Below are 22,400 nucleotides of genomic sequence, written 5' to 3'. Positions count from 1 at the left end.
GGCGCTCTCAGGCCATCAAGTTGTGCATGTCTAGAGCTGCAAAGTCAGGCCAAAGGTCTGGTGCAGTGTCCCTGCCTGTTCATCCAGCTACATCACCTGGACTTCAGGATCGCACCGGTAAACCAGCTCCTGTTCTTGGGGAGTACTGGGGCCTGGAACACGTGGTCCTTGCTTCCTTTTGCTGTAGATTCTCCAGGCAGTGCAGTGGCGTTGGGTCAGGTTAGTGTTTTAGTTAAAAACGATGCAGAGGAGACGTCACGTGTGGTGAATTAAGAATAATCTTTCTTTCTCTACTCCCACCTCCCTAGTTCTCTGATAGTTTTTAAAAGAATATAATTATTTTATTTTATATTATAAGAGAGAAGGGTAGAAGAGAAAGAGAGAGAGAAAGGGAGAGAGATGAGAAGCATCACCTCATAGTTACATCATTTTAGTTGTTCATTGATTGCTTCTCATACGTGCCTTGACCAGGGGCTCCAGCTGAGCCAGTGACCCCTTGCTCAAGCTAGCAACCTTGGGCTTCAAGCTGGTGACCTTGAGCTTCAAGCCAGCCACCATGGGTCATGTCGATGATCCCAAACTCAAGCCAGCAGCCCCATGCTCAAGCTGGTGAGCCTGCGCTCGAGCTAGATGAGACTGCACTCAAGCTGGCAACCTTGGGGTTTCAGTGTCTCAGGTTGATGCTCTCTCCACTGTACCACCACCAGTCAGGCCAGAATAGAATTATTAATATAATTGTTTTAGGTTAAACCTATTGAATACTGTCTGCTTTGACCCATGAGGACAATATATATGTGCATAGTCATGAATGATCTAGTGAAGATATCCCATTTTAATATAGCAGCATGATTTGAAGGGAGCTAACTTGGGACAGTTCTAGTCTTTTTAGATGATAGATAGTGATTCCAGGCAATCACGGCTCTAGGAAGAAGTTCCACCTACAAAGCCTGGACATGGGTCTTGGGTCCAATGTCCACTTTGCAGGTCTCACAGGGGTCTCGAATCTTGTACACAGTCATGTACTTAGTCACCACTTACGTTTATCTCAGTGTTGCTTTTGAAAATCTTTGGGAAGGTCTTCAACCTCCAGTTCCCAGCAGGCCCTAACATTTGCTTTCCTGTTGGTGGCTGTCCCTGGTCCCCTGGAGTCACTTGAGTTGGGACACCCAACTGTCAAGAAATAGCTCTGTTCTCTAAATTTCTACTGCAGCTCCCGCTTCCCTCTCTCTCTCTTCTTCCCCATCCCACATGGGGTTTTCAGCCCGCAGTCCTGATCCCTGATGTCCAACCACACTCCCCAACTCCTCTTCTTTTCACGCCCTGCCCTCTGCATCTCCATCCAGCATGCTCACACGGTGCAGCGTTCTTGCTTAGACTCTGGCTTCCCTGAGGGGCTGTGTCTGGTGCTGCTGGTGGCGTGTTTGGGATTGTAAGAGAATAACTGTATGTTAGTTTCTGTCACAATTCTTTCAGCTTTATTTTACCATCATCTCAAAGCTGTTTGTCATGGAAGTTAAATGACAATAGAGAGTAAACATGTTTTGAAACACACAGTAAAAGGCTCTTGTTCCCCCATCAAATTGTGGATTAATTATCTTTTTCTGTATTAGCAAAAGTACTTTTTCTTCCTTTGGGAATATGAATGGTCTTCTCTGGCTCGTGAGTCATTCTCCACAGCAGTCATAGCACCCCTGGCAACTTTCCACGTAATTTTTCTGTTAAAGCACTCATTTTTATAGCTTTAATTCCGCTTCATGTATTTTAGAAATTAACTCTATTTAATTATTTTCATTGAGCAAGACGAGTTTATCTTTACTGGTCCTTCACGAGTTAGGCAGCTGAGAGGCTGCCTTCTGGCTCATATCTGACCCTTTGGATGTGGCTGCCTCTTCATGAGCAGAGAGAACATTCCTGGCATATAAGTAACTGCTGTGTGTTGGGTGAAGACTGTGACTGAGTGTGTGACAAGCATTTACCAGGTGTCAGCCATTTGGTTAGGGCTGCTTCTGCCGGAGGCTGTTGCCTGTTACTTTATTGGCATGCCAGGCGTGTAATGGTGGGGACAGAGAGGGGGAAGCCAGCACAGAAAGCGCTGTTGAGAAGTAGAATCTTCTGCCTGCGTTAGCATAGGTGTATAAACTCAGCCGTTCTGCAGCAGGAAGTGTCAGCACTGAAACCTGTGGAAATGCTTTCTGTGCAAAAGAAACAATCCACTGTGGGGAGCAGGCTGTCCTTGACATTCTCCCGATCATCACAGCCCTTTGTGGAGGAATATACATTAGGTTTCGAAGGCACATGGAGTGGCCGTGCTTGTAACTGTTTGTTGGAGGAAGAACTGATCTCATCTCAACTGGAGCCTACAACCTGCCTATGAATAGGAGCAGTGCCAGCCTTGCCCACTGAACACTCTCGATGTGGGTCACACCCATGCCCATAAGTACTGCTGGGCTATGGTGCTTCCCACAAATGTCTCATCTGCTCCTTGCAACAATCATGTTGGCTGACCATTACGCCTCTCCTTGAGATGAGAAGTATAAGGTCAGATTTTGGCCAAAATATGTTTTCCAGTTCAGAGGACGCCAGGCTCTCTGATTCTGGTCTAGGTAGCTCTTTTTTCCCTGACACCTGGTGTGGAGCCTGCAGACAGCTTCATTGGCATCGGTAGCTGTAGATTTGTTTTTTGGTTTCTGGTTGGCAAGGTCACCCTAGTGTGGTCATAGAACAATCTTAAGAAATTTATTCTGACATTCTGACATCCGTGACACATTTTTTCGTCATTTATAAAACGCAGCTATAAAACAGCTATTTGGTGGCTACACCATCACCAACTTGACCCCCAGGATTTTTCTGTTGCTTTGCCAAGAATGTGGACATGTTTGAGCATGTAAGTCGTGGTGCTTCTATTTTCACAGAAGCCAAAAAAAGCCTTGTGCGAGAATAGCAGTGACAACACTGCTCTTGATGTCTCTATTAATGCAGAACGCTGGGCGAGAGACCTGGGGGCAAGGCAGGTGTTAACTGAACATCTCCTTAGGATACCCAGTTGTGGGCAGTGGACTGCGGCCCAGAGCAGGTGGTAGGTCGATTCTATTTTGTGTGCATTCCTTTCCTGGAAATGAGTTTCTAAATTCTCTGTGCCCATTAGGGGCAGTGTTGGGGCAGACCTAGTTTTGACCTCACAGAGGCCCAATTTCACATCCATTTCTAAGAATCAATGAAAGATCATTGCGCTTCTCTAAGCCTCTGTTGCCTTCCAGTTGAGACAGGTAATGACGGACCTTCTTGTCCGTTCTGAAGGATGGGACAGTCCTTTAATAAGCCAAGGATCTGGGCCAGGACTAAGCTGCAGTGTGATCTTATGTATTAACATTGGAATGAGGACTATGTCTTTATAAGTGGGTAGAGGACGTGCTAACGAATGGGTCTAATAAACTTCCTGATGGGCAGCAAGGGGCACTGGCATCTGTCGGCCTGATTTGGAGCTCAGCTCCACACTGACTAGTTCTGTGACCTGGGGAATTGCTATTTACTCTCCCTAAAACTCACTTTTGTGAACCACAAAGTGGAGATAATATTGCTCATGTTGTTGTGGGAATTGAATGTGGTAATGAGTAGAGCTAGCTCAGTGCTTGGCACAATAATCACTCACTTTATGTTAATTCCCTGCTCTAATGAGATTGTTTATTGGGTGAAGCATTTAAGAATTTGAAATTGCATGTCAAATAAAATAAGAGGAGCATCTCCTTGGATTCTTGAGTGAGAGATAGCGGTTCTGACGCTATCTTCTTCTCGTGAGGTTAAGGCATTTGGAAAGCAATATGACTTTTTAATTTTTTTAAGCAAATTGAGCAATAGTTTCGCCTTCTCCATCCAAGTCCTACCTCTCATCTGAGGGGACAGTGACAGGAGTCTCCGTGGTACACATTGAACTTGCCTCTTCTCAGGCAGAGTCTGATAAGTCCAGAAACTGATGTCACCTCCACAAATAAACAGTGCATAGCCTGAGTTGTGTACTATAATTTCTTGTTGTCCAAGTAGACTCTCCAGAAACTTCTTTCAAGTCTGGCTTTCAATGTGCTGCTTGATCGGTGGGAAGGGAGAGCATAGGAAATGGAGACTCAGCATCCGGCTTCCTGACACCCAGCAGGAAAGGCAGCTCGGAAGAACTAGTCCTGCAGCCAACACTGGGGACGGCTGCTTTCCTTCCTCTCAGACATGTTGTGAGATCTTACATTGTTCTTTGGTTGCTGTGACCACAGAGAAAATATACCGCTCACAAAAATGAGGGGATGTTTCAAAATGAATATGAAGCGAGAAAATATCCCCTCATTTTTGTGAGCAGTGTATATAGTGATCCTTGGAGCTTTGCAATGGTGCCTTTAATTAATTAGTTATTTTTTTGATAAGCCCAGTGGTCATTAGGATATGTCTCATAGGAAAAGTTTGAGACACTCTTGAGGTATCACCCCTTTTAACATTGCTTTTGTCAATAGAAATGACTTAAATATTGTTCATTCCAATGTTATGTAGGGTACAGGAAATGCTATGTGTTTACCAATGCTGACTTTGGCCATACGTAAATACTGCAGAAATGACAGTGCTTAAAGTATATAAAAGATGTTTAAAATTCTAACATAACAGTGTTTTCAAATATTGCAATCAGTTCTGAGTATGTTTTCCCATTTAATTTTAACAAATTATGCTTGTTAATTCTGGGGCAATAAAATGCAACATAAATTTAAACCAAATATCCCCATTGTAATAAGTGCCTCCCAAAATAAAGGTAATATTGAGAATAAAGGAATAAATACAAAGTCTGCTCAGCAACTGTAGAACTTTTGGCTTCCTAAATATACCTTATGTGTGGGAAGCTGGGAGAGGAAAATGAACTTTTTACATTTTTGAAGTGGACAGGGCCAGTAGTATTTGAAGAAGCCAAGTAGAAAACGGAAACGCTTAAGCTGGCTTTGCCCCTTGTGGAGAGCCGCTTGGCCCAGTCCTTTCCCACGGGGCCCTTTCCAGGGGACTGAGTCCATTTCGGGAGGAGCTTGCTATAAACTGATGGCCGGGCAGACAGCAGGGATGGCGTGGCACAAGCTGGCATTCTTGGAACAGGAGGCTGTGGTTTCTCTGTTACTTCATCTTTTTAAATCGGTCCTGATGAGTGGGGTGGAGACGAGAGAGAGCAGAGCACACCGCACTGCCTTGTAATTTAAAGCCCTTGGAAGCTCTGTCCCCAGTAGCAGCTGGAGGAGGTGGAGATGGGGGAGAGTGGGGAGGAGGAAGTGCCCTCCTGGGTTCTGACCTCATGCAAACCCTGGTCTGTGTCTTGGAAAAGTGTTTCAGAGTTGGCTTAAGGCACAGTTAGCAGAATGTCTCACTTTAACCTTCTCAGAACTGGCTGTGTTGTGAGTAGGATGGACACCGTGGCATTGGGTGCATCCGAACAGTTTCCCGTGATCCTGTGAGTTTGTGCACTTGTATGTGAAGGGTCCTTCGCCTGTTCATTTTCAAATCAAGTGTCTTTGGATTTCTTTTCCTTGGAATGTAATATTTCACTCTTCAAGGAAGAGTGTGGGGTAAATGTATCCAAAGTGTAGGAGGAAGTAGCTAATTATGGAGACAATAAGACAATCTTCCTCTTTTGATGCAAAAAGAAATTCACCATCAGCATGAAGAGTTAATTTCCAGCCTGAATTAACACTACAACAATCTCTTGGACAAGAATAGTTAAAATTGAGCGTTGAGAATCGAAACAAAAATAAAAGTGTTAATTCTTATTCCAAGAAGTTAGTAGACTGCTTTATCCAGTCATCACAAGCTTTCTTCTAAGATATTTTTTAGTTTTCAGTGTGGACACACATTAAACAGTGTCTTAAACTCACGCACAGCCAGTTAATTCATGAGTGCCCGTGTCTCATATGTCACACAACGAAAGCTTACTGATTGCTCTGTTTTAAATTGGAAACTTGATTCTGGTGCTTGAATTTTAGGGATCTATTTTCTTAGGCAAAAATGTCAATGGACTCTATTGGTCATATATTGACTCTTATTTTGAGGGATTATAAGGAGGCAAGGTCACTCTTAATGAGGACCTTGAGATGCTACATATAAACACATTATATCACAAAGCAATGTGAGCATTCTATGTCACACAGAATGTCACATTTCATTACTCTATGGTTCTACTTTTTAATCAGATGTGAAACCTAAATACTTTAATAATCTCTCATTCACAAGAATTCCTATTGTGATAAGAACACCTGTGTTTATTATTTTTTTTTTAAATTTTTTAATTTTTTAGTATTTTTCTGAAGCTAGAAACGGGGAGAGACAGTCAGACAGACTCCCGCATGCGCCCGACCGGGATCCACCCGGCACGCCCACCAGGGGGCGACGCTCTGCCCACCAGGGGGCAATATTCTGCCCCTCGGGGTGGGGGGGTCGCTCTGCGGTGACCAGAGCCACTCTAGAGCCTGGGGCAGAGACCAAGGAGCCATCCCCAGCGCCCAGGGCCATCTTTGCTCCAATGGAGCCTCGGTTGCGGGAGGGGTAGAGAGAGACAGAGAGGAAGGAGAGGGGGAGGGGTGGAGAAGCAGATGGGCGCTTCTCCTGTGTGCCCTGGCTGGGAATCCAACCCAGGACTTCTGCACGCCAGGCCGACGCTCTACTACTGAGCCAACCGGCCAGGGCAAGAACACCTGTGTTTAAATGTCCTTTGGTGAGCTTCCCGGGCTAGTGTGTATGTCTACTGATGTCGAGTGCCTTCTTTGGACAGTGGGTCCTGCTGAGCAGAGGGTGCTTTGATTTGTCTGGAAACATTGGGGTTCGTGGCTCCAGATTATAAAGGGACGAAGCATTTAAATTCTCTGGGGAGACAGTTTGGGTGCAAATGAAGAGAGCCTCAGATGGGGAATACTGGTAGCAGAGTTCAGAAGATGGGCTGGGGCAGAAGCACAATTTAATGATAACTTTTTTACATCAACTTTCTTTTTTTTTTTTTGGTAAAAACACATAACATAAATGTGACCATCTCAGCCCTCTCTGGGTGCACAATTCAGTGGGGTGAGCACATTCACACACCTGTTTGGCACCCGCAGGACTGTTCCATCTTGCAGAGCTGAAACCCTACCCATTAAACAGCAATGCCTCGTCCCTTCCCCTGGCCCCTGGCAACCAACACAGTAATTTTACAATGTTGTGGAGGGTTGTGCATGATAACTTCCGTCCTCGCTTTAAAAAAACACCTTTTTCCTTAGTGCTTTCATGCATATTTGGGGACCTCACTGTGGTGCTGAGGTTGTTAGGTGGGGGTGCAGACAGAGCTTGCAGGACCTGGAAGCTGAGAGAAACTGGCCCCCTTCATTCCCGAAATACTGAGCACTGAGCATTTTTGGCTTGTTCTTTTAAAACTGGCATCACTTCTTACTTGTGGGAAACCTTGAAAATATTATGTATAACTAGCATGGTCATCCTGCTGTGAGCATGTGAGAACGCTGACCATATCCTGAAATACTCTATCCTCAAATACCCTTGTCAGTATACCTATACATAATAATGTCTTCGAGTTTTCCGCAATTAAGAAGTGCTAATAAAAAAAGAACCCATGAAAAATTCCCATTTAATAAAAACCTAAGGGGGCAGGGAAAGAGGCCTTGCTCTTCTTAATAAAATTGTATATTTGCCCTGGATGGATAGCTCAGTTGGTTAGAGTGTCATCCAGAATCACAGAGGTTGCTGGTTCGCTCCCTGGTCAGGGCAGATACAGGACTGATAGATGTTTTTGGATCTCTCTCTCTCCCCCTTCCTCCCTCTCTAGTGTCCATAAATTAAAAAAATATTTAAAAAAGAAATAAAATTATATATCTAATGATCAATTTTCCTTTTTAATTATAGCAACAAAGGACAGTACCCCCTTTGTTGCGGCTGCACTCATTGATGCCCTTTGATGCACACAAATCTTTTTACTTTTACAGAGTCCTGAATCTTGTGGCTATCACAGAGATATCTATGTTGAATTTGTGGTTCAGTTCCTTACACCTGGCAAGTTATGAACTGAACTGAGCGTAGTTTGCCAATTTCATAAGGACAGGACACAGATGTACTGAGTCTCAGGGCCTCCCAACCTGCGAATCCTGTAATAGGGCCTGGGTGACTTTACAGTGGCTTGGCTAGGCTGCCCAGAGTAAATGGCTTTCATTCTCCTGACTGTTATACCTGGTAATTTGCCAGTGAAACAGGTGAGAATTGATGAGGGTGGTGAGTTCAAGGGCAGACTTGGAAGAGCCAGACATTCTGAATTCCTTTGGCAATAGCTTTATCTCATGGGGTGAGTTGTACTGTAATTCTGCCCAGCACCACTTTTCAATTTATTTCTCTATAGAAAGGGGCGATGGTCCTGACAGGCTGAGCTCTACTGAGGGTATTTTCCGGGGGCAGTTGGGAAAAATGCTACAGAATGTAATGTTTATTAAATTTTCCATGTGGAACAACAGAGGTTCCACAGGAAGGTAAATGTCCTCCAGATATACTTTGAATTTTATTTTTTTTATAAGACCTCTAGTCAGAAGCTTCATGATAAATGAGAAGGATCGTCTCGTCTATGACATAAACTCTATTGAATTTCTGTTGCATCCTGGGTGGGGTCCCTAAATATGACACCCAAATTAAGATAGCCCTTGCAGAATGTAATGAGAGGAGGGAGCAATAAGAAATTCATTGGTTCTCAAGTTACTAATGTAAGAAAGGTAAGAATATGACTGTTGGACACACACCTTACCTGTGTAGAGCACAGTGAAGAAAAGGTTAGACTAAAGGAGCCCTATTCATCAGATATTATATAACATTTTAAAAATAAATAATTAAAGAGTGATTAAAAATGCTTAAAACACTATTAACTAGTGCTTTAAAAAATAATGGTTTAATAACGTGTTGCTAACTAGAAATTGGAGTTATAAACCCAAGGAAAGTTGGTTCTTTTAAAAAGATAACTTCCTGAAGTAGGCTTTCTGACACATCACAGTTATCTAGGGTTGCCATGCTGGCTTCTGAGACCCTCAGGAATGGGAGGAAGGCGAAGAATTTGTGCTCTCCTTGGCCTCACGTGTTACATGCGTGTTTTATTTGGATTTGGTTTTGCGCTTCGTCTGTTAACCCCTACAAACCTTACTCCTGGCCCAGCGGCATTGCTTCAGTTTGGGGAATTTCTCAGAAGAGAGCCTTTCCTGTAGGGCTACTCCTGCAGGTGAGGTGATGTCTCCAGACTGGGGCTTTGGGACAGAACCCTGACGTCCCCATCAGGGCACTCTCTAAGGCACAGGTCAGGACTGCTGAGGGCAGGCAGAGCCTGAGACTTATGGCAGGTGATGACACGTCTGTGTGAGGGGGTCTCTCAGCTCTGGGCTGAGGCTGCCTGAATGACTCTGGAAGTGAATGGGGGTCTGTCACCCCACCTCTTTGTTTGTGGTCCAGTCGAGTCAGGAGGATTCTGCCTCGAGTTAACTGACAATGCTATTCTCATGCCAACACCCCCTGAGACCGTCAGGGGAGCAGAGCGGTTGGTTCTTTATTCTGATACAAGGACATGGACTGATTTTTCCTTGTTGTTGTGAAGCCCCTGCCACCACGTCATGACTCCCTGGAGTCCATGCAGGTGTTCCAGCAGCACTGCCAGATTGCGGAAGAATACCACGAGGTCAAGAAGGAGATCGCTTTGCTGGAGAAGAGAAAGTAAGTGTGGGCTGTCCTGCCTGCTGTGGGGGCGGGTGGGGACGAGGGATGCGGGGCGGGCACTGTCCTGCTTGCTGTGGGGGCAGGTGGGGATGAAAGACACGGGCATGGGCACCGTCCTGGGATTTTGAGGTTGCTAGGCAACTTCCATGTCTGTCCTGTTTGTCACAGAAATGACCCAGGTGGCAGGGCTGTAGGTTCAGTGCTTTACTTTAAGAGCAGTGAGAGGAACCCTCACCACTGAAGGGTGCTTCCTTCCCCAACATTTAAGTTTTTAGTAAGCATCAAAAACTTCAAGCATCAAGTTCAAGAAATTAAAATGCCAAAATACCACCCAGAGCTGAACTCTGTTCCCTGTGAACGTGCCAGAACGCACCCCTGCACACTGTGGCTGCGGGTGGGTTGTACCAAACGCTTACCTGGTGGTCCCCGCTGAGATGGGGCTGGGTGCGGGTGACACATGTATGTTGAGTCCAAACATACTGTGTTTAACTTGCTGCTCCTCCCCTTCCTCTTGCTGGAGAAACAGATCCTGTATATTTATTACTTAAGATTTAAATCAAAGCAAGTGAACTATATTTTGTTTTGAGAAATTTGACATTGTTGGGACTCTTTGGAGACCCAGCATGGTGCTGGGACAGGTCACACAGTGAAGGGCGAGGTTTGCGGACTCTGCTCTCTCGGGGCGACCTCAGCAGTTGGCAGACCCTTCCTTCCCTTCTTGCTTTGCTCCCTCTCAAACATAAACTCCTACCTGGACTCTGGTGATAGGGATCAAAGATGTTTATGAGGTAAAAGCACAGCTTCCTTCTCATGTGCCTGAGACTCTTGTTGGTCTGCGTGTTCAGGTTGACTGGAGTGTGCAGACTGAATGTTCACATGTGATCTGGGTCCTAAGAAAGTTTCGTGAAGGAGCTGGAGATGCTGATGAATAATGTTACTGGTGGTGGGGGTACAGGAGGGTGTGTGTAGCCTGCAGCCTGCAGACATCTCTTCCTGTGTACATGTTAGTGTGTATGTGAGAGTGTAAGTGTGCACATGTGAGTGTGTGGGAGTGCATGTGACTGTGTGTGAGTGTGTTTGTGAGTATAAGTGTGAGTGTGTGAATATATGAGTGTGTATGTGACAGTGTGTGTGAGATTGTGTGAACATGAGAGTGTGAGTGTTTGTGTTAGTGAGTGTGTGTATGAGAGCATGTTTGTGAGTATGTGTCTGTGAGATCGTGTATGTGTGAAATTATGTGAGTGTGAGACTGTATGTGTACTTGAGTATGTGTGTATGCTTCCGTGAGACTGTGTGTGTATGGGCGTGTGTGTGAACTGTGGTGTCACGACAGAAACAACAGGTAGTTATATATTAATTTGTAAACTCCTTCTATTGAAGTCTTGGAGGACTTTGTTATCTAAATGAACCAAATTGTGCTTCTTTACTTTGGGGGCAATGGAAGACTCACTCACTAAGTTACACAACCTGTAAGTTTATATTTTTGTACGTTGCTTTTAAAAAATGCGCTGTGCTAACAGTGCGAGAGTGACTCATCTGGTGTTTGCTGAAATATCCCTGCTGCCTGTGGTCGGAGTAATAACAGCTGTGCTCCCCCCATGGCAGTAAAATAAGAAAAGGCAAAGTTGACTTCTAGAAAGAAGGTGGCCAGTGGACCAGTGGAAGTCCTTTGTACAGCCTGCCAAACCACAAAAATGTTGGCTAGACCCCCACTCAGCTACTCACAGGCCTTTCTAAATAACCAGCTAGATGTGAGGCAAAAGGCCAAATTCTTTTGTTATTTTTTCCTTTCTTTTCATAAAGTCTCTCAAATTTCTTTTTTTTTTCATTCCAGCTTCTGCCATTTGGGCATGGGACTCGGGACTCCAAATCTTGGTCAGTGTAACACTGTAGCTGGTGGGACCACTTGTGGTTTCCGTCACTAGGAAAGGAGGCCGTGCTTGGCCTGGGCTTCAAGACTGACCTAGCGTGGCCTTGGTGCTTCTGTAGAGTGTTCTCACCCCTCATCTCTGAGGACACTGGCCCAACCACTTTTCCTAATGCTGCCCACGCGGCACCGTGCTCCAGCCCGCAGTGTCCCCTTCTCCCTCTCAGAGGAAGACTCCCCTGCCTCAGCCATCGCAGGGTCAGCTCTGTGCCTGAGCAAAAAAAAAGCCACTGAGGTGATTCTCCTGGCCCTTGTAGGTGGTGCTAGTAGTATTGTCCATGTAAGCTCTGTCCTAGCCTTCTGGCTGTGTGTAGCTCCCAATAGACATGAATACTCTGGGACACCTTGAATCCAACCACCGAGCATGGAGCTGCACACAGGTGATTTAGAGTGGCAATTATAGAAGATAGTAGCATCCTCCATGGACACATTTTATTTGTAGCGTCTATGGTCTATACAGTGTGTCTGTAAAGTCATGGTACACTTTTGACCGGTCACAGGAAAGCAACAAAAGACGATAGAAATGTGAAATCCGCACCAAATAAAAGGAAAACCCTCCCAGTTTCTGTAGGATGATGTGGCAGCATGTGTGCATGTGCAGATGATGATGTAATACTGTGTATACAGCAGAGCAACCCACGGCCATGCCAGTCCAGATGTGGATGGTACAGAGGAAAGGTCAGTGTGTTCTGTGGCTTGCTAAATTTGAATCCGTGACCAAAGTGCAACGTGAATATCAGCGCATTTATAACAAAGTGCCACCACATAGGAATAACATTACTCGGTGGGATAAGCAGTTGAAGGAAACTGGCAGTTTGGTGGAGAAACCCCGTTCTGGTAGGCCATCATCAGTCAGTGATGAGTCAGTAGAGGCTATACGGGATAGCTACCTAAGGAGCCCTAAAATATCTGTGCATGAGCCTACATCGAACTGCACTGAGTAAGTATGAAACTGGGAGAGTTTTCCTTTTATCTGGTACAGATTTCACATTTCTATCATCTTTTGTTGCTTTCCTGTGACCGGTCAAAAGTGCACCATGACATAACAGACACACTGTATTTAAGATGTAGAGTCAGTATCAGCAATAAACGCTAAGATAAATGGTTGAAATAGGAAGTATGGTTATATCTTATATTTGTAAATAATGAAGTTGGTCCTCCAAGGCTTATTGGTGATCATTGTTTTCATTTAACACTTTCCCGAAGCAGAAATTCTCTTTGCAACAGATATTTTCCTAAACAACGTTTATTTTCAAGCAGGATGCATTGGGCTAAAAGGATTTGGCCTCACTAACTGACTCTCCTCGTTTGATGATCTGGATAACAGTTTCTTCCCATCTTTTTCTGGGGTGTCACTGATCACATTGCCTCTGGTCATTCGTTAGTACTTGCTGGGCACTGAGGGAGACTAGCTCAGGTGTTTCAGGCTAGTTGATTCCTTGGAGTCACAGGGACCACGTTAGGCTGAACTTCTCTCCCATCTCCAGAGGGTGTCTCCCTGGATCACGTTTGGGAGACTACAGAGCATCAAGAATAATTGATTATAACTATTATTTGGAATCATGGTGTTGGATGGGTAAACTTTTTCTAGGATTATAAACTCAGCACAGAATGAGTTTTTAAAGAATTTTGGTCCATTGATCAGTAATGTAAGAAAAGCTTGTTCTTACTTTTATTTGAATTTTTTCCTTCTTAATTGAAAAAAATGGCAATATTAGTAAAAGTTTAAAAAAATTACCAAGAGCCTGACCAGGCGGTGGCACAGTGGATGGAGTGTTGGACTGGGATGCGGAGGACCCAGGTTCAAGACCCCGAGGTCACCAGCTTGAGTGTGGGCTCATCTGGTTTGAGCAAAAACTCACCAGCTTGGACCCAAGGTCGCTGGCTTGAACAAGGGGTTACTCGGTCTGCTGTAGCCCCCACGGTCAAGGCACATATGAGAAAGCAATCAATGAACAACTAAGGTGTCGCAAAGAAAAACTGATGATTGATGCTTCTCATCTCTCTCCATTCCTGTCTGTCTGTCCTTATCCATCCCTCTCTCTGACTCTCTCTCTCTGTCTCTGTAAAAACAAACAAAAAACCCAAGAATTCTTACATCTTTACAGAATTCCTGCTATCATTTTTGTCTATATTTTCTAGACCTTTGCATGTGAATATTTTTATATAATTATGTATATAGTAGCATGAAATGTGTACATGCTTTTTTCCAGTAAATATTATAAGCTCTTTATAGAACATATATAGTTTTGTGTATGTAACAGAAACACATAGAAGTGAGATATAGGCATTTTATGACTTTTGAAATTTATTACTGAATTGTTTGACAGAAAGTTTCAATATGTATCGTTAAACAACAATTAGATCTATAATTAGATTTACAATTAGTAAAGGTTGCTTTGTGCCACATGGACTATTTTATCTTTTTTAAAGAAGAAGCTATTTGATTGTCCCGGATGAAACGCTATGCTGTTGTGTTTGAAGGACAAGGAGCAGTATACTTTGTAGAAGTGTAGTCTAGAGTAGTCCTGTTTTGTTTTGATTTTAGTTATGGTATTTATTTTATTCTGAAGTTTCCAAATGTTTAGACAGAAAAATTTATTTTTTTAGGACATTCCCAAAGGCAGAGGCTTTTAAAATGTGTTCTGAGGAACCTCTGAAGGTTGAGGATGGAAGGGTGTCAGGCAGGGGACTGGACCATAGCCAAACAGAGAAAGTCCAATTTTATCTCTTTTCATTGGGATTTTGTTGCTAGGCTCCTCTCCATCTGATCTTCACCCTGAAGCCACAGGAAAGGAGACAACATATTTACTTCCTTGCTAAGGAAGAAGGCTCTGATCTCCAGGGGAGCAGAGTGAGGAAGTATTTTACCCTTCACCTTGTTCCTATCCCAAAATTAACTTTTTTGTGGTGATAGTGGGGATCTGTATTTTCTTTAGAATGGTGGTTCTTAACCAGACCATTTCCTCAGTGCCCCACCCTCCAAAACAATGGCAATGTCTGGAGATAGTTTTGATGCTAAGAACTGGTAACACTGGCACCTAGTGAGTCGAGGTTGAGGGTGCTGTTAAACCCTCTGTGATGTCAGGACACAGGAGAGACCCAACAGCAGACTGTCTGGCCCAGAACATCCGTTGTGCCAAGGCTGAGGAACTCTATATTGTAGCACTCCCCCCCCCCCCCAAGGGTGTAGTGTTGCCTTTGGAATTCATTTATTCCTTGTGCATCATTCATCTGTGGGGCTTCAGCACCACAATCCAGGCTGTGCTTTTCAATAGCACATTTCAAGAGCGTCCATTTCAATAGCATTTACTGCTCCTCCACCCGCATTAAATGAAGACAGACGTTCATATACTTTCTGTCATTTTTAAGCACCTGCTCCTTCTCTCCTGTGTGTAAGGGCTTATAATGGAGCACACGTCTCTCAAGAACCAACAGTGTAGTTTAAGTCACTATTTAAAACAACACTCCCTGTGATGAAGGTAGTCTATTATTATATTATCCCAAACTCTTGAACTCATTGGGGCAAAACTCTCCAGGATTTTGCCTTTTCCAAATAAAAGTCTTTATTCAGTTTTGAAAGTCCCAGCAACCACAGCAGTGGTCTGTCTAGAAACAGAGGAATATTTGTCCTAATGATGAACCCACATCCCAACTTCCTGCAACACAGAGAATCTCCTTAATGTTGGGCTCAGCTTCCACAGAGCTTCAATGCCCTCTTTACGCACTTACTTGGAGTTTCCCTTCCCCCATTTGTTTTAGCAAATAGAAGCTTTCCTGAGAATGTGGTTTAGAACGGGAACTGCAGCTGGTCCATGGTGGACCCAAGGTGAACGCCTTTTCCCTGGTGAGCTGCATTGTGTGGAAAACAGTTACAGCTCTTGACTTCCCACAATGGTGGTCTTCTACCCCACACTTCATCCAAAGGGAATGGCATAAATGATACACAGGAACTCAAAGGCAGGACCACATCCTAGCCAATTAAGGATATTGATTTTTTCTTAGATCATCTGCTTATAAGATTGTTTCTGTAGCTTGATGAGCCAGCATTAATCATGAACTGCTAATAGATGAGCATAAACAAGTCTACATAAATAATAGGGCTTGGACAAGAGATGATAGACGTTTTGACAGCACTCATTCAATATGTGTATAATTGCCTATCAAATACATGAGATTAATTTAGAAACCTATCAATTAAATCTTGATTTTACTAAGGAAGAAATTATTATTGACTTTAGTTTTAAATGAGGTCAGATAGGGAACATGGACAGCAGCCATGGTCACACCCGGGAATTTCAACTCTTCAACCACTATTTGAAAGCAAAACTCTATTTTAACGTTAATTATTTGTGTGATACAGTTGACTTGAATGGGGAAAAAAAATAATAGAAATTGATGACCTGATGGGTAGAGGATTTAGAGGCATGACCCTTTTTTTTACTTATGTAAGTTTTACTAATCAATTTCTTAATTTTTTTAAAAAATTTTTTTTCTATGGCTTTTGCAAGTCAGAGTTTTTTTTGTTTTGTTTTTGTATTTGTATTTTTCTGAAGTTGGCAACGGGGAGGCAGTCAGACAGACTCCCGCATGCGCCTGACCGGGATCCACCCGGCACGCCCACCAGGGGGCGACGCTTTGCTCATCTGTGGCATCGCTCTGTTGCAACCAGAGCCACTCTAGCGCCTGAGGCAGAGGCCACAGAGCCATCCTCAGTGCCCGGGCAAACTTTGCTCCAGTGGAGCCTCAGCTGCAGGAGGGGAAGAGAGAGAGAGAGAGGAAGGAGAGGGGAAGGGTGGAGAAGCAAATGGGCGCCTCTCCGGTGTGCCCTGGCTGGGAATCGAACCCGGGCCTCCTGCACACCAGGCTGATGCTCTACCACTGAGCCAACCGGCCAGGGCCAATTTTTTTTTAAATTATAGAAAACATTTAAAATTATCTTTTTTTTTTTCTTTTTGAAGCTGGAAACGGGGAGAGACAGTCAGACAGACTCCCGCATGCGCCCGACCGGGATCCACCCGGCAGGCCCACCAGGGGCGACGCTCTGCCCACCAGGGGTCGATGCTCTGCCCCTCCGGGGTGTCGCTCTGCTGCGACCAGAGCCACTCTAGCGCCTGGGGCAGAGGCCAAGGAGCCATCCCCAGCGCCCGGGCCATCTTTGCTCCAATGGAGCCTTGGCTGCGGGAGGGGAAGAGAGAGACAGAGAGGAAGGAGGGGGGGGTGGAGAAGCAAATGGGCACCTCTCCCATATGCCCTGGCCGAGAATTGAACCCGGGTCCCCCTGCATGCCAGGCCGACGCTCTACTGCTGAGCCAACCAGCCAGGGCCTAAAATTATATTTTTTTAAAAAGATTTTATTTATTGCTCTTTAGAGAAAGGATAGAGAGAAAGAAAGGCAGGAGGAGGAGCAGGAAGCATCAACCCATAGTAGTTGCTTCTCATATGTATCTTGACTGGTTAAGCCTGGGATTTCGAACTGGTGCTCTCAGCATTCCAGGCTGACATTTTATCTACTGCGCCACCACGAGGCAGGCTCAATATTGTTTTGTATTAGTGTCAGGTGTGCAGCACAGTGGTTAGATGGTCATGGACTTTACAAAGTGTCCCTCCAGGTATTTCCAGTGCCTACCTGGCACCATGCAATTATCACAATTTAGTGTCGACATTTCCTATGCTGTACTAACCAATTTCTTTAAGATAGTTACATAAGGAACTTTACTAATATTTAATTATCGACATTCATTGCTTCAATTATGCTTAGAGGTAATGAGCCCTAAACATTTAATAAGAAGCATACTTTGGTGCTGGCTCTTTCTTATTAGCTATATGACTTCTTTTTTTTTTTTGACAGAGACAGAGAGAGAGTCAGAGAGGGACAGATAGGGACAGACAGACATGAAGGGAGAGATATGAGAAGCATTAATTCTTTGTTGCAGCTCCTTAGTTCATTGATTGCTTTCTCATATGTGCCTTGACCTGGGGACTACAGCAGAGTGAGTAACCCCTTGCTCAAGCTAGCAAATTTGGACTCAAGCTAGTGACCTTGGGCTTCAAGCCAGCGTCCTTTGGGCTCAAGCCAGCGACTATGGGGTCATGTCTATGATCCCACACTCAAGCCAGCAACCCTGCGCTCAAGCTGGAGAGCCTGTGCTCAAGCTGGCGACCTCAGGGTTTCGAACCTGAGTCCTCTGTGTCCCAGTCCAAAACTCTATTCACTGTGCCACTGACTGGTCAGGCAGCTATGTGCCTTTTTAAATGAAATTAAGCACTTTGAATTTCTCTTTCCTCATCTTTTTTAAATTGAATTTGTTGGGGTGACACTGGTTAACATAATTACATAATTATACAGGTTTCAGCTTCCTAATTCTACAACACATATCTGTGCACCATACTACATGTTTGTGTCCCCCTCCCACCCCCAGTCAAGACTATCCATTTGTCTCTGAGGTATCTGACTTTTCAACTATTCCTTCAGCAAATATTTACCTGGACCCTTTTTATTCTAAACACTGTAGAAGATTCCAAGATTAACAGCCTGAAGGAAATTTGTGTCTGAGTATATCACCCCCTCTCCCTGTTGTATATTCATACTCCATTGCCTTAAGTACATCAGTGACTGTTTTCTAAGAACAAGAGCATTCTCTCGCTTACCACAGAACAGAAATTAAAATGAGGAATTTTAGTGGTGATACAAACCTATTATCTATTCTAGCTCATGGTCTGCATTTAAATCAGTCACGATTCCCAGCTGTGTACTCCACAGCTACTTTTATTTCCAGTCCAGCATCACACCTTGTATTCAGTTATTACTTCTCTTTAGCTTCTTTAAATACGTTCTTAACCCTTAGAAGTGTATATCTAGGAATTCTGTAGAATTTATCTCAGTCTGAGGTTGTGTGCTGCCTGCATGTTGGGCAAGAAAACCATGGAAAGGGTGATGTGCTTTTGTGCTGTCTGTTGATGTTACCGCTAGTGATGTCACTTGGAGCTCTTTTGTCTGGAGTGGTCTTCGAGTTTCTTTTTTTTTTTTTTTGTATTTTTCTGAAGCCGGAAACGGGGAAAGACAGTCAGACAGACTCCCGCATGCGCCCCACCGGGATCCACCCGGCACGCCCACCAGGGGGCGACGCTCTGCCCACTAGGGGGCGATGCTCTGCCCCTCCGGGGGGTCGCTCTGTTGAGACCAGAGCCACTCTAGCGCCTGGGGCAGAGGCCAAGGAGCCATCCCCAGCACCCTGGCCATCTTTGCTCCAATGGAGCCTCGGCTGCGGGAGGGGAAGAGAGAGACAGAGAGGAAGGAGAGGGGGAGGGGTGGAGAAGCAGATGGGCGCCTCTCCTGTGTGCCCTGGCCGGGAATCGAACCCGGGACTTCTGCATGCCAGGCTGACGCTCTACTGCTGAGCCAACCAGCCAGGGCTTTCGGGTTTCTTATCCTGCAAGGAAGGAAGAAGCGTGACAAGTGCCATGTTGAGCAAGGGAGAATTCAGTTGAGGATGAAATGACCTACATAAGGGGTGTGGGCCTGACTTGCGGTGTCAGGTTCATTAAATCTGAACATGGACTGTACATCCTGAGCTCCTTTTGCATGTGTATTTACATCAGTGTATCATTATTATTACTGTTTTTAACTGAGAACTCAGTTTCTTTACCTACAATGTCCCTTGATACCTTATCCTGCTTCCTGAATTCTGTATGTACAATACATGTACAGATATTGTTTTGTAAATTAGGGCTGCCAGATATACATCAGGACTAGGGAAAGGCATAGCAAATAACTACAGGAAGGAGGTGGAACTCTTAGTTAGAAGAACTAGTGAAGATTTGTTAAACTCAGAAATAAAAAACAAAGTGAGATAACTGAATTTGGAGGGCAAAGATCAGCTAAGGGACAAAGTATAGTTCTCCTACCCATAAGACAATAAGAGGGCATTTTACATTATATGTAAACAGATTTTTCTGAGGTTTTCCTCTAAACTAGTTGTAATTTTTACAATTTGTTGCACTCTCAAAACGATAAGCTTTTTTATTTATTTATTTTTAAAATTGTATTATTATTATTTTTTTATTAAATAATTTTATTTTTTTAATGGGGCAACATCAATAACATGAACAGACACTTCTCCCAGGACGATAAGCTTTTTTGACCGTCGAAGGTTTGTGGAGCGTTTTCTGGCAGACGGTTACTATTTTGGGTGTGCTAGCAGAGGGGATCTAGGACTTGCGGGCAGGGAAAGCGGACCTGCGGGGAAGCAGGTGTCCCAAGGTGAGAGGGGCGGGTGGAGGCGCTCCGTGCGCGTGAGTCCTGCGTGTCATTGCGCGTCCTTGCCTGTGCCACCTTGTGCCCCCCCCCTGTGTCACTCTATGCCGCTCCCTGTGTCACCCTGTGCCGCTCCTTGCCCTGCTGCAGGAAGGAGCTGGTCGCCAAGCTGGCGCAGGCGGAGAAGGAGAAGGGCGACGCCGCCCAGCTGGCTCGAGAGTTCGAGGCGCTGACAGAAGAGAACCGCAGCTTGAAGCTGGCCCAGTCGCAGTGCGTGGAGCAGCTGGAGAAACTGAGGATCCAGTATCAGAAGAGACAGGGCTCGTCCTAGCCGTGAATTGCCCCCTGTGACTGCTGGTGCTGGCCCGGGGGATGCCAGCAGAACCGATCACGCCTGCCACCCACATGGCCACCGTCACTCCCGAGCTCAGTGCTGGCTAGTCTGACGGGGGTATTTTACTTTAAACAAGATAATTAAAGCAAACCTATTACCCGTGTATGTTTTCAGAGATTATCATTTGTTTCCAAAGGCATTTTTTCTTACTTAGAAAGATAGGGTTACACCGCACATGAGGATAGAACACTGAGGCCGCCAAGAACCTTACACAGAACCAGGCCACAGGCAGCCCAGGGGAGGCTCCCTGCGGTCCCGCATCCGTGCGTTCTGTTTCAGCTGCGCTCCCCTCCCAACATCCGCAGCTTTCCGCATGCGCTCAGGCTCACCGCTCAGGTTCGATCCCTGGGCAGTCGTCCCAGGAACAAAAGTCGCACGTCCTGAGAGGTTTCTTGTGGAAACTCCGCAGGCAGCACGTGGGTGTGGGAAGCATCTGCGGACCTGCTGCTGCAGCGGGGACATGGCTGCGTTTCTCCCCCGCTGCCCCCTCGCCCCCCCCCCCCCCCCGAGACTTTAGTGAGTTGCCGTGAAAACATCAGTGCAATTATAACTTGCTTTGTTTTGGATTTAAGAAAGTGTTTTGGGTCAGGAATGGGAACAGATGAGTAAATTCAGAATGAAAATGATTTTCGCTTGTCCTACTTATCACCATACCGCTCCAAATTGACCTCTTTGTTTTATGTTATTTCTATTCATGTAACTTCTTTTTCATTAAACACGATAAAAACCTTCAGTCTGTGTTTTATTTCTTTCTGGACCAGGCTTGTGCTCAAAGTCGGGGTTGGCGAACTGTCGTGGAATGTGTTCTTAGTTATGGTCACGTGTGCCAGAGAGCAGCGGAGTCCTTTTCCTTGGAAACACTGTGGTTTCTAAATAAATGGCTCAGCTCTAATGCTAAATAAGATGCTTTCGTGTGTTAAGGTGTTTTTCCAGAAGAGTTGATTAAAACAGTAAGATGGCCTGGGACAGATTGTTGTTATCAGCTGGGGGTGATGTCACTGCCGTGGACACAGGCAAAGAGGAGACTTGTGGTTGTCAGGACTGATGTCTGGGGAGGAGAGACTGGGGAGGCTGCTAACCACCCGTCCATGCATAGTGTGGGACAGCACCCCAACAACAGAGAATGCCTGGCCAGTGTCTCCGCAGCTGGTGTGCCCTGGGTCACGCTCATCCCCAAGTTTGGGCGAATGGCAAGGGGAAGCACATTGCAGACTCCACGTGGAGTGGAGTCTACGTGGTCCTTGAGTACAAAGATCCAATGTTACGTGAGCCCAGTCCTGCTTCCACTGCTTTAACATTTGATCAAAGGTGGAAGTTCCTGTTATCCCAGAAGAACCTGCTTTTTTTTTTTAGTAACCTCATGGCTTATAAACACTATTATAGAGGAGGGATTGTTTGCTAGATCTATACAAAACCAGGGTTAATGGAATAGGAGGCAGAAAGGTAAGTTACTTTTTGGTCACCGTCCATCTGAAGAGGATTACATGTATTTACAGAATTAAAGAGCCACGCCCCCTTATAGATAATGAGTTTGGGGGCAAGTAAACATAGTTCCAAAATCTCTTTGTTCTGCTAGAATGAAAACAATTTAACGAGGTCAAAATGTTTGAACACTGCTGGTATTGTACTAAGGAGACACTGGGTAAATCGTTTTCATATTTCTGCGAGTCTCAGCCTGAAATTGTACTGTCTCCCAAAGATATCTATTTGTGACTCAAAAGCAAGCATTTCTCTGGGTATGTGTATTTCAAAGAGTCTTTTATTCATTAATACTATAAAAACATCATCCACTTTTGCAGCGTTGTTAGAGAAACCTAAAAGCCTCACTCTTTTCATTTATCTGACAAGTTTCCCTCAGTATTTTTCATCACTGCCTGTTGTTACCTATGTGATGCAGAATCACTTAAGAATTTTCTTCTATCTTGTCCTGACCAGTTGGCTCAGCTATAGAGCATCAGGCTGGCATGTGGATGTCCTGGGTTCAATTCCCAGTCAGGGCACATGAGAGAAGCAACTATCTGCTTCTCTACCCCTCCCCCTTTTTCTCTCTCTCTTCCTCTCCTGCAACCATGGCTTGATTGGTTTGAGTG

At 44.9% G+C, this 22,400-nt stretch overlaps 1 protein-coding gene across 1 annotated transcript in view; it reads left to right on the top strand.

The window, feature by feature from the left end:
• Positions 1–20,795, top strand: part of MAP3K7CL (MAP3K7 C-terminal like) — a 33,795-nt gene extending 13,000 nt beyond the window's left edge. The window contains exons 4-5 of the mRNA XM_066254985.1: positions 9,614–9,729; positions 20,067–20,795. Coding sequence (XP_066111082.1) covers positions 9,614–9,729; positions 20,067–20,247 — 297 coding nt within the window. The 3' untranslated portion in view covers positions 20,248–20,795. The remainder of the gene's footprint in view (positions 1–9,613; positions 9,730–20,066) is intronic.
• The last annotated feature ends 1,605 nt before the right edge of the window (positions 20,796–22,400 follow it).

The sequence above is a fragment of the Saccopteryx bilineata genome, chromosome 2 (genome assembly GCF_036850765.1).
Source record: "Saccopteryx bilineata isolate mSacBil1 chromosome 2, mSacBil1_pri_phased_curated, whole genome shotgun sequence".
NCBI classification, from domain to species: Eukaryota; Metazoa; Chordata; class Mammalia; order Chiroptera; family Emballonuridae; genus Saccopteryx; species Saccopteryx bilineata.
This window is presented reverse-complemented; position numbering and strand designations above follow the sequence as displayed.